Below are 12,527 nucleotides of genomic sequence, written 5' to 3'. Positions count from 1 at the left end.
TATCTGTTCTCGTTGGTTATGCCACAACCCTCAGGAGATTGATGACATAGGCAGAAAATGACTCAGTCGCCCAAAGTATGAAGGACTTACATAAGATAACTTGAGCTGTCTTTGGAATGAATTAGTTGTGTCTGCCTCAACGGCATTTGAACATGGGTGAAGAAACCACCCTAAAAACCCTAATTGCAGCATAGAATTAATAGAGTGAAAATGACATAAATGAAATAACATTTTACGCTTTCATTCTGTGATTTACTGAGGTTTCAAAAAGTTTTGTTGGAGTGGATTCTTTATATAAAATAAACTTGACTTTGAAGGAAATATCCTTGTAATCGATACCTTTTCCGACCTCAGCGGTTTCTGATCAAGATGAAATACGGGGTAGAAATGGTTTAATGTACATCTGTTTACCATCTGTACCAAAGTTTAATTTTACAATAAGGTTCTGGATGCAAAATGAACCATTTTGAACAGTAAGGTAGACAAAAATGCTGGAGAAACTCAGCGGGTGAGGCAGCATCTATGGAGCGAAGGAATCGGTGATGTCACCTAGTCCTTCGCTCCATAGATGCTGCATCACCCGCTGAATTTCTCCAGCATTTTTATCTACCTTCGATTTTTCCAGCATCTGCAGTTCCTTCTTAAACATTTTGAACAGTAATCTCACTTATGCATCATGAACATTATTGAAGTTGCCAGAATGTGCAATGACTCATCTGTGCTGAAGAAACTTAAATTGGGGACGAGATTGATATGAACTTGCACTGATTGTAACCTGCTGTTATTCAGGTCACAGCGTGGGCATTGGTGACGAGAGCAAGTAGTGATCAGGGAAGAGTTTGTTTTTTTCTCTTTCCTAATTGGTTTCAACAATGGAAACTATAGCAGTGTCATGCTCCCTCTGCAGGATGAGGGGTAAAGGAATGAATCTAATGTCCATGGTAGATACAAATGCTGGAGAAACTTAGCAGGTGAGGCAGCATCTATGGCGCGAAGGAATAGGTGACGTTTCGGGTCTAGACCCTTCTTCAGACCAGAAACGTCACCCTTCTTCAGACGGAAGAAGAGTCTCGACCAGAAACGTCACCTATTCCTTCGCTCCTTTAGATGCTGCCTCACCCGCTGAGTTTCTCCAGCATTTTTTATCTACCTCCGGTTTTTCCAGCATCTGCTGTTCCTTCTTAAACAAATCTAATGTCCATGGTGACTGGATTGGCAGGTAAGGTGAACAGTTGCAACTCCTGTCAGACTGGATGGTGCAGTTGGACTCACAAAAAAAGTATCTGAGATGCGTTAATGTGGTTGATAGTACATCGAGTAGCTTTGTGCATTGCAAGCTCAGAAAGTGAGGAAATGGGTGACCACTAGGCAGGGCAGGGCAGGCGGTGCATTTCCCTCTCAAATAGGTGTTCTGTGTTAGATACTGTTGGGGTGGGAAATGGACCCATCTATAAGTATGAACAAGAGACAATGATCGGTGGAGTCATTGACAGCATGAATATCTTGGACTACAGAATGATATCGATGTGCTGGTGAAATCACAAATAGAGTTTAATTCTGGTCAATGTGAGGTGATGCATTTGGGGATATTAACGAGACTGGGAAAGGCACCGTGAAAAGTAAGGCCCTAACTAGTGGTAAGGAACAGAGGGAACTTGATATACAAGTCCGAAGAACGTTGAAGGTCGCAATGCAGTAGATAACATGGTTAAGAAGACATTTGGGATATTGGTCTTTGTTGGTGAGGACGAGAACATGAGGGTTATGATGTGACTTTTTAAAACACTGGTCACTCAGTTGGATGTAGGTCCTACATGTAATTCTGGTCACCACACTTTAAGAACAAACTGCTGGAGAGGGCTTCTTCCCCACCCACCCAATCTACCCATCACCCATGTGATCCTCCCTTCACAGCACTGTTCCCATTTACCCCACCCCCCCCCCCCCCTTATTTAGTCCTCTATTCCCCTTTACCCACCAGATTCCATTTCTGCAGCCCTGTTTACTTCCAGTTATTACATCCAAGCCGATATTATCCGCACCATTCTCCTTTCCTGACTCCATTTATTAATTCACCTCTCCTAAATTCTGGATTTATTAGCTACCATCTTAAAATTACTAGCCCCAATTCTGCTCTTCAATAAAACTTTTCCATGTTCACCTTTGCACTATCAGAATTTCTCTCAAACAACAATCTTAACCACCAATAGCTCATCTTCATGTAACATTTGTAATGCTGTAAAATATTCCAGAACTGAACGCAGAAATATTTTCAACCAAAATCAAACAAGCTGCACTCGATGGTTAGAGTAGTGGTCAGCTGACGGAGGATGCGGTATAGAGCCAGGGAGGTTTGACGGGAAACATCAGGGCTTATGGTCTGAATGACTGAAGATAAGCTGTCAGTGGTTGGATCATGAAAGTTAGGGACATTCCAAAGTCCAGATCTGGTCAACGCACTCTTGTGGTCACTGCTCGGTTTCTGTGTTCAATATTACAGAGTGAAATCTGTAAGCTGTAGGTTCAATTTCATATCAAGAAATGCAGAGGCAGCAGTATTAACCACACCTGAGCCAAGCATCTACCGTTGTGGTTAGATTGTCAGCTTTGTTTCTCATCCCATCAACTTGACTGGTGCCCAGAGTACAGCATTCCTCTTTAACAGATACCATGTTAGAGTCACAGTCATAAAGTGATATAGTGTGGAAACAGGCCCTTCGGCCCAACTTGCCTACACTGGCCAACATGTCCCAGCTTCACTCGTCCCCCTGCCTGCGCTTGGTCCATATCCCTCCAAACCTGCGCTATCCATGTACCTGTCTAACTGCTTCTTAAATGTTCGGATAGTCCCTGCCTCAACAACCTCCTCTGGCAGCTTGTTCCATACATCCACCACCCTTTATGTGAAAAAAACATGTTCTTAGACCATGAGTTGTTTAAGAAGGAACTGCAGATGCTGGAAAATCAGTCTGAAGAAGGGTTTCGACCCGAAACGTTGCCTATTTCCTTCGCTCCATAGATGCTGCCTCACCCGCTGAGTTTCACCAACATTTTTATCTCGCTTCTTAGTCTTAGGCCGGCTTGGGGTTACTGAACATCCCGCGGTCTAGGCATAAGCTCAGGGGCGACCACGCCTTTGCGGTTGCAGCTCCTAGACTGTGGAACAGCATCCCTCTTCCCATCAGAACTGCCCCCTCCATCGACTCTATAAGTCGAGACTTAAAACTCTTCTTTTCTCTCAAGCCTTTCTTGACGTCCTCTGAGGGAGGGCTATATGTATGTATTTATGTATGTACTTAATCTATGAACCACTGTTGTATAACGTTAGTACCTCCACCAATGTAAAGCACTTTGGCCAATGAGTTGTTTTTTAAATGAGCTCTAGAAATAAAAGTGACTTGACTTGACTTTTGTTGCTTTTTGTTTTAAACATGTAGTTCTGGTCTTGTTAATATTGTACAATTGTTTGTGATTAAAGGAGAAACTGCAAATATTGAATCTAATAGGTATGTCTCTATTTGGAGTGATCAATGAGTCCATGATATTACTTCCACCTTAAACAGAAGGGCAAGGCTGAGTCCAGAGACACAGATCTCCAAGGAATAAAGTCCTGCACTCCAAGGAATAGAGTCCTAGCCAGCTCAAAACACAATGATACAACTTACATACAACTAACCTGATCCCACCCAAGGATAAGAGGAAGCTTGGATTCCCTGTCCTTGATCAAAAAATTCCTACTCTGCTGGTTAAAACTTAAAATATTTAAACAATGTTATTCTTAGTCATTGTCATACTTCGTGGAAACTGATGCTTCGGCCCAACTTGCCCACGCCGACCAACATATTCCATCTTGACGAGTCCCACCTCCTGCATTTGACCCATATCACTCTAAACCTGTCCTATCCATGTACCTGTCTAAATGTTTCTTAAACGTTGCAATAGTACCTACCTCAACAGCAGCTTGTTCCATACTCACCACCCTTTGTGGGGTCAAGGAAAGAGCGTTCACGTCGCGGCCCTGTTTCAACCAATCTTTCCACCACCACGCACAAGAAGCACAAGAAGCGCAAGACAGACACCATTGTGCAGATGCCGAGAAGTGTGTTCAGCTCTGGCTGAACAACTTCTAATCTTGTGTGTGGACTCGATAAGAAGTAGAAGACCACCCTTTGTGAAAAAGTTACCCCTCAGGTTCCTATTAAATCATTCCCCCTTCATCTTAAATGTATGTCCTCAGGTTCCCAATTCCCCCAAACTGGGCAAGAGCATGTGTGTGTCCACCCAATCTATTCCTCTTATGATTTTGTACACCTCCAAGATCACCCCCATCCTCCTGTGCTCCAAGAAACAAAGTTCTAGCCTGCTCAACAACTCCCTACAGCCGAGGCCCTAGAGTCCGGGCAACATCCTCGTAAATCTTCTCTGCAACATCTTTCCTTTCACATGGTGCCCAGAACTGATTACAATACTCTAAATGCAGTCTCACCAACGTCTTTTATAACTGCAACTTGACCTCCCAATTTCAATACTCCCAAGTTGTATACCACCATTCTTGTATGGTAATTGGCTCCACAATCTCCACTGAGATTTGAGTAAAGATCTGCTCTAAAGCTAAGTAGTTGATCCGGAGGGATAAATGTCTTTTAAATTGTGCATATAGTTTTATTTTCACTTGCTCTCAACTGCTACTGCAGCATAATGTAATAGCTTAGAGCAACATTTTGTGCTTAAGAATGGGGATAATCATCATGTCAAGTACATTAAGTCTATCTATTCCTGATGCCCACTTAAGAGTGAAGCACTCCCACAACTGCAATGAGCTCCCGTTATGGCTAAGATTACCTTTATTATCCAACAAAGTTTGTCCCCCAACTCAGTACCTCCTCCTATTCCAGAAGGCACACTTTTATCTCTCACTAGGTGCAATGTGAATCTTTCCATGGCATATATTAATAGTTCATTAAGCCATCCAGGAATCATAAAGCTGCTAATTGTTTTAACAGTACTGAGTTACAGTCAACTTTGTAATACAGCTCCATCTAAAATCATATCACATTGGATCACTGCAGAACATGGAAGATGTTCTCTGTCAGAATTTAATTTGAAGCCCATTTCTCAAAGGAAAAGACCATATGCTGATTTGGCATATCCCCGTCATATAAAGAACATCTTTGATTATAATGGGAAATAGGAGTTTTCAATTGAAAGTGCAAGACAGGGATCAATATCAATATTGTGAGTGGGATATTTGTTATACTGATTGCATTGGGAAGGGTGATTATAGAGTGATGGGTTGTATATATGACTAAGATACTGTATAGTATATGAGGGGTTTTTCTTTTCTTTTTTTCTTTTTTGTATGGCTTTGTAAATATTTGATTAGTGTATAAATGTAAATAATTTGGTGTACATATAGTGGCTGGTGTACATATGGTGTACATATAGCTGCTAAATTTGTATAAGATAATTACAAGCAGTTGAATAAGGGGTGGGAATTAATAAGCTTTGACTTCTTCCTGCTCCTTTTCGGACAAATACGATTTCATTTATTTATAGATATTGTTTATGACACTTTATAAATATTCTTGTTTTGTTTTTTTGTATGCTGTTTCACACTTGCTTTTTATTCTTTTATTCTGTTCGAAATAACTAATAAAATAAATAAAATAAAAATAAATATCGGCACACAGCCTTCACAACCGTCAGACTCCACTGTTTTGCAATTAATAATAACAAAAGTAATTTGCGGGTTTTATTCTTCAATAATGAGCCGACTACATAGAGTTCAGAAGAAAAGGCAGGTCTCCATGGTTTAAAAAAAACACAGGAAAGTAAAATAAACACAGATAAACCCAATAATTACATAACTTTTATTACTCAGAGAATGACGAGTCTGAAATTTCATTGTGCATGGTGCAATTATGATGATTAGTTCTGATCCATTTAAGAAGAGAAACTAATGAGGAGGAATAAAAGAATATGCTAAACCAGGTGAGATAAAGTAAGACGAGGTTCTGGACAAGCATGAGCAGACACAAAAACTATTGAATAAAATGGCCCGTTACTCCGCTGTAGAAAATGTAAAGCACAAACTATATAATAATTTATGTGTAGTTTTGTACATGGTTTCAGATTTTGACCACTGCGTAAAGCAAGCCCCGTCTCTGGTCATGACTAATATAAAAATGTGCATGGTGGGAAGAGGAACAAAAGTAAACCACGTGTGTCATTCAAAAGACTGACGTTATGACTGGATGGCATAAGGCAACAGCTATGATCAATGTAAACATGGCTGCAAAATTACATTCCAAAATAAGTGTCCCTTTTGTCAGAGCTTCTTAAAGAAATCAATGTTGTGATTTGTCTATTTTCCTTATTAAATGAGAGCAACCCCAGAAGTTGTTTAGTGGAACGGACAATGGCATTATTTATCAGAGGCTCCAAAGCATTGCCACAGCTTTACAAATCCCCACATCATGATAATTGAAGTAGCATAGACCAGCGAAAGTGACAGCTGACAATATCTGGAGGCCTATCCTGGCCAGCTTCACTTTTGCCTCTCCGTGTACGTAATCTGTGACTATTTGCCCAAGGCCCCTGAAAGGAAACAGACAGATAAAAATAAAAAATAAAATAGGTTAACCACCACGGGAAATAAGCAGACATTGAGGCTAGACACAAAAAGTTGGAGTAACTCAGCGGGACAGGCAACATCTCTGGATAGAAGGAATGGTTGACGTTTCGGGTCGGGACTCTTCTTCAGAGCTTGCACAGTGTTCAAATCAATGGTGAGTGCAGATATTTTTCTGTGGTATGTGAACCAGCCTGTTTTCCCAAACTTTATTTTAGGATATTGAAATAATGGGTCATAGTTCCAGTCTATTATGGTGTCGATACTGTGATGTTAGAATCAGATTATTTTCAACCAGTAAGTTAATTGGAGAATGTTTTGAGAATCTTCATAATATTTGGAAAGACTGATTAAACCATAAGCCAGAAATCAAAATCAAAAGAGTACCGGAGCAACAGTTTAGTAACATGTTTGGAAAGATTTTGGGTTCTGAATAAAACGGAGACCAGGAAGAACAAACACAACATTAAAAGGATGATCAGGGGTGTAATAATTATGGAAGATTTGAACCTTTGTGTATATTGGGAGATCAAATTGGGAAGAGTAGCCACAAAAACAAATTCACAGAGTGCATTAAAGTACAAGGTTCAAAAAAGGCCTTACCAGTGACCATGGAGAGTGATGGCTGCAGCCAGTGAGTAATCCACGACAGATCCTGGGTAGATGTAGGCAGCAGGGAAAAGGCCAAGTAAGGCGACACTCACTATCCGTTCACTCGTCCAGTGTGCAGAAGCAGCTTTGGAACCAGCTAAGAGAGAAGACAAGACTAAACAAGGTTCTCTAATTTCAATAACAATCATCACATAATTAAACCGGGCCACAACATCGCAATGAATGCCAGTGCCCTTGGGAGTGTGATTAAACAGCGAGACCGTGGAAGGAATGTACTCCTTGGACTTGTCCATGAAGGCCCCTCTGTTTCTTAATAGTTAGTTTAGTTTAACTTATTGTCACGGTTACAAAGGTACAGTGAAAAGCTTTATTGCTGCACAGTATCCAGTTGGCAGAAAGACTATACATGATTACAATCAAGCCGCCCTCAGTGTACAGATACAGGATAAAGGGAATAACATAAGAATAACAAGTTGCTGTCTTCCTCTGCCTACCTGTGTCGTCACTTTCATGGATCATGTACGATCCATGAAAGTGACGACACAGGTAGGCAGAGGAAGGCAGCAACTTGTTATTCTTATGTTATTCCCTTTATCCTGTATCTGTACACTGAGGGCGGCTTGATTGTAATCATGTATAGTCTTTCTGCCAACTGGATACTGTGCAGCAATAAAGCTTTTCACTGTACCTTTGTAACCGTGACAATAAGTTAAACTAAACTAACTATTAAGAAACAGAGGGGCCTTCATGGACAAGTCCAAGGATCCGAGAAGGTGTCGAGAAAGGCAAATGAGATACTTGCCCTCATTTGCCTAGGCATAGAATGCAAGACCAGGGAGGTTATGGAAAAACTTTACAATACATTTGTTTAGCCACAAGTGGAATAATATTGGGTTTGGTTCCAGTTATCACTCTATACGAAGGATATAATTACACCGGACAGAGTGTAGAGGAAAGTCATCAGGATTTTGTTTAAGTTGGAGCATTTAAGTTATGTGGAAAGACGGTTTGTTTTCATAAGATCATAAGTGATAGGAGCACAATTAGGCCATTCGGCCCATCGAGTATATTCCACCATTCAATCGTGGCTGATCTATCTCTCCCTCCTAACCCCATTCTCATGCCTTCACCCCATAAGCTCTGACACCCGTACTAATCAAGAATCTATCAGTCTCTGCCTTCAAAATATCCACTGACTTGGCCTCCACAGCCTTCTGTAGCAAAGAATTCCAGTCACCTCCCTCTGACTAATGAAATTCCTCATCTCCTTCCTAAAAGAACCTCCTTTAATTCTAAGGCTGTGACCTCTAACCCTAGACTCTCCCACTAGTGGAAACTTAGCTATGACCTCTAGTCCTTAAATGTTATTTATTTTTGCTTTCCACGTGGTATCTAGATTACCTGATCTTCTGCATTCTTGGTATGGAATACATTGCAGCAATGTAGAACTATACCAAGTTCAACCTTCACTGCAATCTATTTGCAGCACATTTTATTGAAATTACTCAAGCTGTAAATCTGCACAGAACAAGCTAGATTTTCATGTAGAATAGACTGTTGCACATACTTTGTGATGCCTTGGAGATGGTTTCTCTATAGTATAAATTGAAGAGTTTTCAAAGCAAAACAAGATAACTGATTAACACAGAACAAAATTCAAATTTGGTTCAGATATTTGGTTCATATTTTTCTCTGCCGTTTCCATCTTTTATTTTAAATTTCTAATTTCCAATAAGGATGTACCTGCATTGTCAGTGGTAGCAAGGAAAAATACTAAGATATGTTGGTATCACTAGTTTGGAATCCACTAATAGAAGGAAACACTTTGTACACGCCTCATGCTTCACATAACCTAAGGCCAGCAGGGTGGCACAGCGGTAGAGTTGCTGCCTTCCAGTGCCAGCAGCCTGGGTTCGATCTGGGTGCTGTCTGTACGGAGTTTGTACATTCTCCCCGTGACTGCGTGGGTTTTCGCCAAGATCTTCCCACACTCCAAAGACGTACAGATTTGTAGGTTAATTGGCTTGGTGTAGGTATAAATTGTCCCTAGTGTGTGTAGGATAGCGTTAATGTGCGGGATCGCTGGTCGGTGCAGACTCAGTGTGCCGAAGCTGTATCTCTAAACTAAACAAAATAACTCTCTCCTAAGCACCCCACAGAAACAAATCTTGGCCTTGCCATCAATAAAAAAAATCCCACACTACAACACTTACCAAAATGGCAAGGAGATGTGTGAATCTGAGATAAGAGTAGCACATGGGATTCCTGGGTCTTTCTTGAAGCAATAAGAGGCCCAGCCACCAATGACTTGCATAAGAATGGTGCTAGAAACAAGAAAGAAAAAGGCATTAAACTTGTTTGTCAATCTGAGAGGCAAACCACAAGACACTCTCAAGACAGACTTACTCTGTTACTGATTGTCTATAAATAAAACCTATAACAAAGATGTTTGGCAAACCTTTGTTCATGCAATGTAGAAATTGGAATAGGTACTACAGGATCAAATGTAAGCTCGACAAAAAACTGCCCATCTTTCATTTGGCCATGTCACAACTTTCCAGAATAAACATCAAATTCTGTAACTTTATGTAATAAAGCCTTTGCTGGACACACCCCAGTATACAAGAACAACATCAGCAAGAAATTGCAGAGTCAGAACTTATAACACTTTAGACATTGGACAGTCTCATCTTCATTTCTCTCCAGTAACCCTTCATGGCTTTTGAGCACTCCTACAAAATCACATCTAAATCTCTTCCACTTCACAGTAACTGCTAAATGCCTTGTGCTGAGTCAAGACTTAAATCCATTTAAGATGATTATACTCTACACTGAGATTTAAACTCATTAATACTGATTAAATGCTACACTGAGTCTGAGGAAGTGTGAAAGGTCACTTGCAAAACATCCCCTCCACAGATGGAGCCTGACCCACAGAGTTACTCCAGCCCTTTGTGTTTTACAAACAACAATTGCACGCTGTACTGAGATCTAAACTCGGGAATAGCGATGATATTGGTGCACCCAGGCAGGGTGACGGCATTGCCACAGCAACCATGGCACAGCCAGAGTCGCCTTCCCACTGCTCTCTGACAGGGGGTTCTTGGTTCTTGGTTTCTTGGTCCTCCAAAATATTCCAAATGGAATTTAAACTGGGGGTGGTAGTTAACTGTGCAGGAAGGAACTGCAGATGCTGGTTTACACCAAAGACTGACAAAAAACTGGAGTAAGAGGGTCAAGTAAGTGGGTCAAGGCCGCATCTCTGGATAAAAGAATGGGTGACGTTTCAGGGTCGTTCAGACCCTTCTTAGTTTAATTTATTGCCACATGTACCGAGGTACAGTGAATAGTGTTTGTTGCGTGCTAACCAGTCAGCAGAAAGATTACACAAAGATTATACTGGACAAGCTAGATGCAGGAAAAATATTCCCAATGTTGGGCGAGTCCAGAACCAGGGGCCACACAGTCTTAGAATAAAGGGGAGTTCACTTAAGACTGAGGTGAGAAAAAACCGTTTTCACCCAGAGAGTTGTGAATTTGTGGAATTCCCTGCCACAGAGGGCAGTGGGGGCCAAGTCACTGGATGGATTTAAGAGAGAGTTAGATAGAGCTCTAGGGGCTAGTGGAGTCAAGGGATATGGGGAGAAGGCAGGCACGGGTTATTGATAGGGGACGATCAGCCATGATCACAATGAAGGGCGGTGCTGGCTCGAAGGGCCGAATGTCCTCCTCCTGCACCTATTGTCTATGTTTCTATGTTTCTACATGATGACAATCGAGCCGCCCACAGTGTACAAATACAAGGTAAAATAAATCACGTTTAGTCAACTCTAAAGACACAGAAAAGCCGGAGAAACTCGGCGGGACAGGCAGCATGTGTGGAGAGAAGGAACGGGCCAGACTGAAGAAGGGTCTCGACCAGAAACATCCTCCCCACAGATGCTGCCCCGGGCACAGATGTCCCGCTGAGTTACTCCGGCTTCTTTTGTCCCCATTCTTCAGACTGAGAGTCTGTGGCCGCGCTCCGACAGACGACAGCGGGCGGGTCCGATGATGTACTCTCCACCCGGCACAAATGGGCAGAAACCAAGACTTACATTGAAGGCCGCGCCTGCACAGCTCGCTCAGCCTGACAACCGCCGCCATGTTGGCGTCTCCAACCAAGGTCACCCCGCCGGAAGTAGTTGTCGGGCCACGGGGGGGGGCGGGGGGAGAGCACGGCCCTGCGCATGCGCTGAGCCGCGGAGGTTTCTGGGTCTTGTAGTTTATAACACATGGAAACATGGAAACATAGACAATAGGTGCAGGAGTACAAAACAATACAATACAATACAATACAATACAATACAATACAATACAATACAATACAATACAATTCAATACAATACAATACAATTTATTTGTCATTTGAACCTCATTGAGGTTCAAACGAAATGTTGTTTCTGCAGTCATACACACAAGAAAAAGAACCAAGACACAACACAATTTACACAAACATCCATCACAGCGCATCTCCTCCTCGCTGTGATGGAAGGCAAAAACTTATCTCTCCCCTGCACTCCCCATTCCCCTCCCGATGTCAGAGTCAAAGCCATTCGGCCCTTCGAGCCTGCACCGCCATTCAATATGATCATGGCTGATCATCCAACTCAGTATCCCATCCCTGCCTTCTCTCCATATCCCCCCCTTTTAAGGATAAGGGGGAAATCTTTTAGGACCGAGATGAGAAAAACATTTTTCACACAGAGAGTGGTGAATCTCTGGAACTCTCTGCCACAGAAGGTAGTTGAGGCCAGTTCATTGGCTATATTTAAGAGGGAGTCAGATGTGGCCCTTGTGGCTAAAGGGATCAGGGTGTATGGAGAGAAGGCAGGGATGGGATACTGAGTTGGATGATCAGCCATGGTCATATTGAATGGCGGTGCAGGCTCGAAGGGCCGAATGGCCTACTCCTGCACCTATTTTCTATGTTTCTATGATCCCTTTAGCCACAAGGGCCACATCTGACTCCCTCTTAAATATAGCCAATGAACTGGCCTCAACTACCATATAATGATTGAAGCAACCTGGACTCTGCCTCCTCCCTGCCTGTGTGTAAATATATGTGTGTGTATGTGTATATGTATGTGTGTGTATATATATACCTGCAGCCTGCCTCCCTGCCTGTGTTCTTGGTTCTTCTTGGTTTCTCGGTCCTCCAAAATATTCCAAATGGAATTTAAACTGGAGGTGTGTGTGTGTGTAAATATATATGTGTGTATGTGTATATTATATTATATATGTG

General features: G+C 42.0%; 1 protein-coding gene across 1 annotated transcript; it reads right to left on the bottom strand.

Moving 5' to 3' along the window:
* Window positions 1-5,739: 5,739 nt before the first annotated feature.
* Window positions 5,740-11,419, bottom strand: sdhd (succinate dehydrogenase complex subunit D). The gene is made up of 4 exons (XM_033049574.1): window positions 11,341-11,419; window positions 9,457-9,567; window positions 7,235-7,379; window positions 5,740-6,597 (listed from the first exon to the last, which is right to left on the bottom strand). The coding sequence occupies exons 1-4, from the start codon at window positions 11,387-11,389 to the stop codon at window positions 6,432-6,434; spliced, it is 471 nt and encodes a 156-aa protein (XP_032905465.1). The 5' UTR covers window positions 11,390-11,419; the 3' UTR covers window positions 5,740-6,431.
* Between the last annotated feature and the right edge of the window lie 1,108 nt (window positions 11,420-12,527).

Source organism: Amblyraja radiata, chromosome 33 (genome assembly GCF_010909765.2).
Source record: "Amblyraja radiata isolate CabotCenter1 chromosome 33, sAmbRad1.1.pri, whole genome shotgun sequence".
NCBI classification, from domain to species: Eukaryota; Metazoa; Chordata; class Chondrichthyes; order Rajiformes; family Rajidae; genus Amblyraja; species Amblyraja radiata.
The sequence above is the reverse complement of the archived record's forward strand: the minus strand, read 5'-3'. Positions and strand labels throughout refer to the sequence as shown.

Bases quoted from the DNA above. Each gene is read 5' to 3' on its own strand.
- sdhd (XM_033049574.1), bottom strand. From the start codon at position 11,389: ATGGCGGCGGTTGTCAGGCTGAGCGAGCTGTGCAGGCGCGGCCTTCAA. The intron at 9,568-11,340 runs GTAAGTCTTGGT...TCTTGTTTCTAG, and splicing joins GTGCAGGCGCGGCCTTCAAT to CACCATTCTTATGCAAGTCA. The intron at 7,380-9,456 runs GTAAGTGTTGTA...CTTCTCTCTTAG, and splicing joins CACATCTCCTTGCCATTTTG to CTGGTTCCAAAGCTGCTTCT.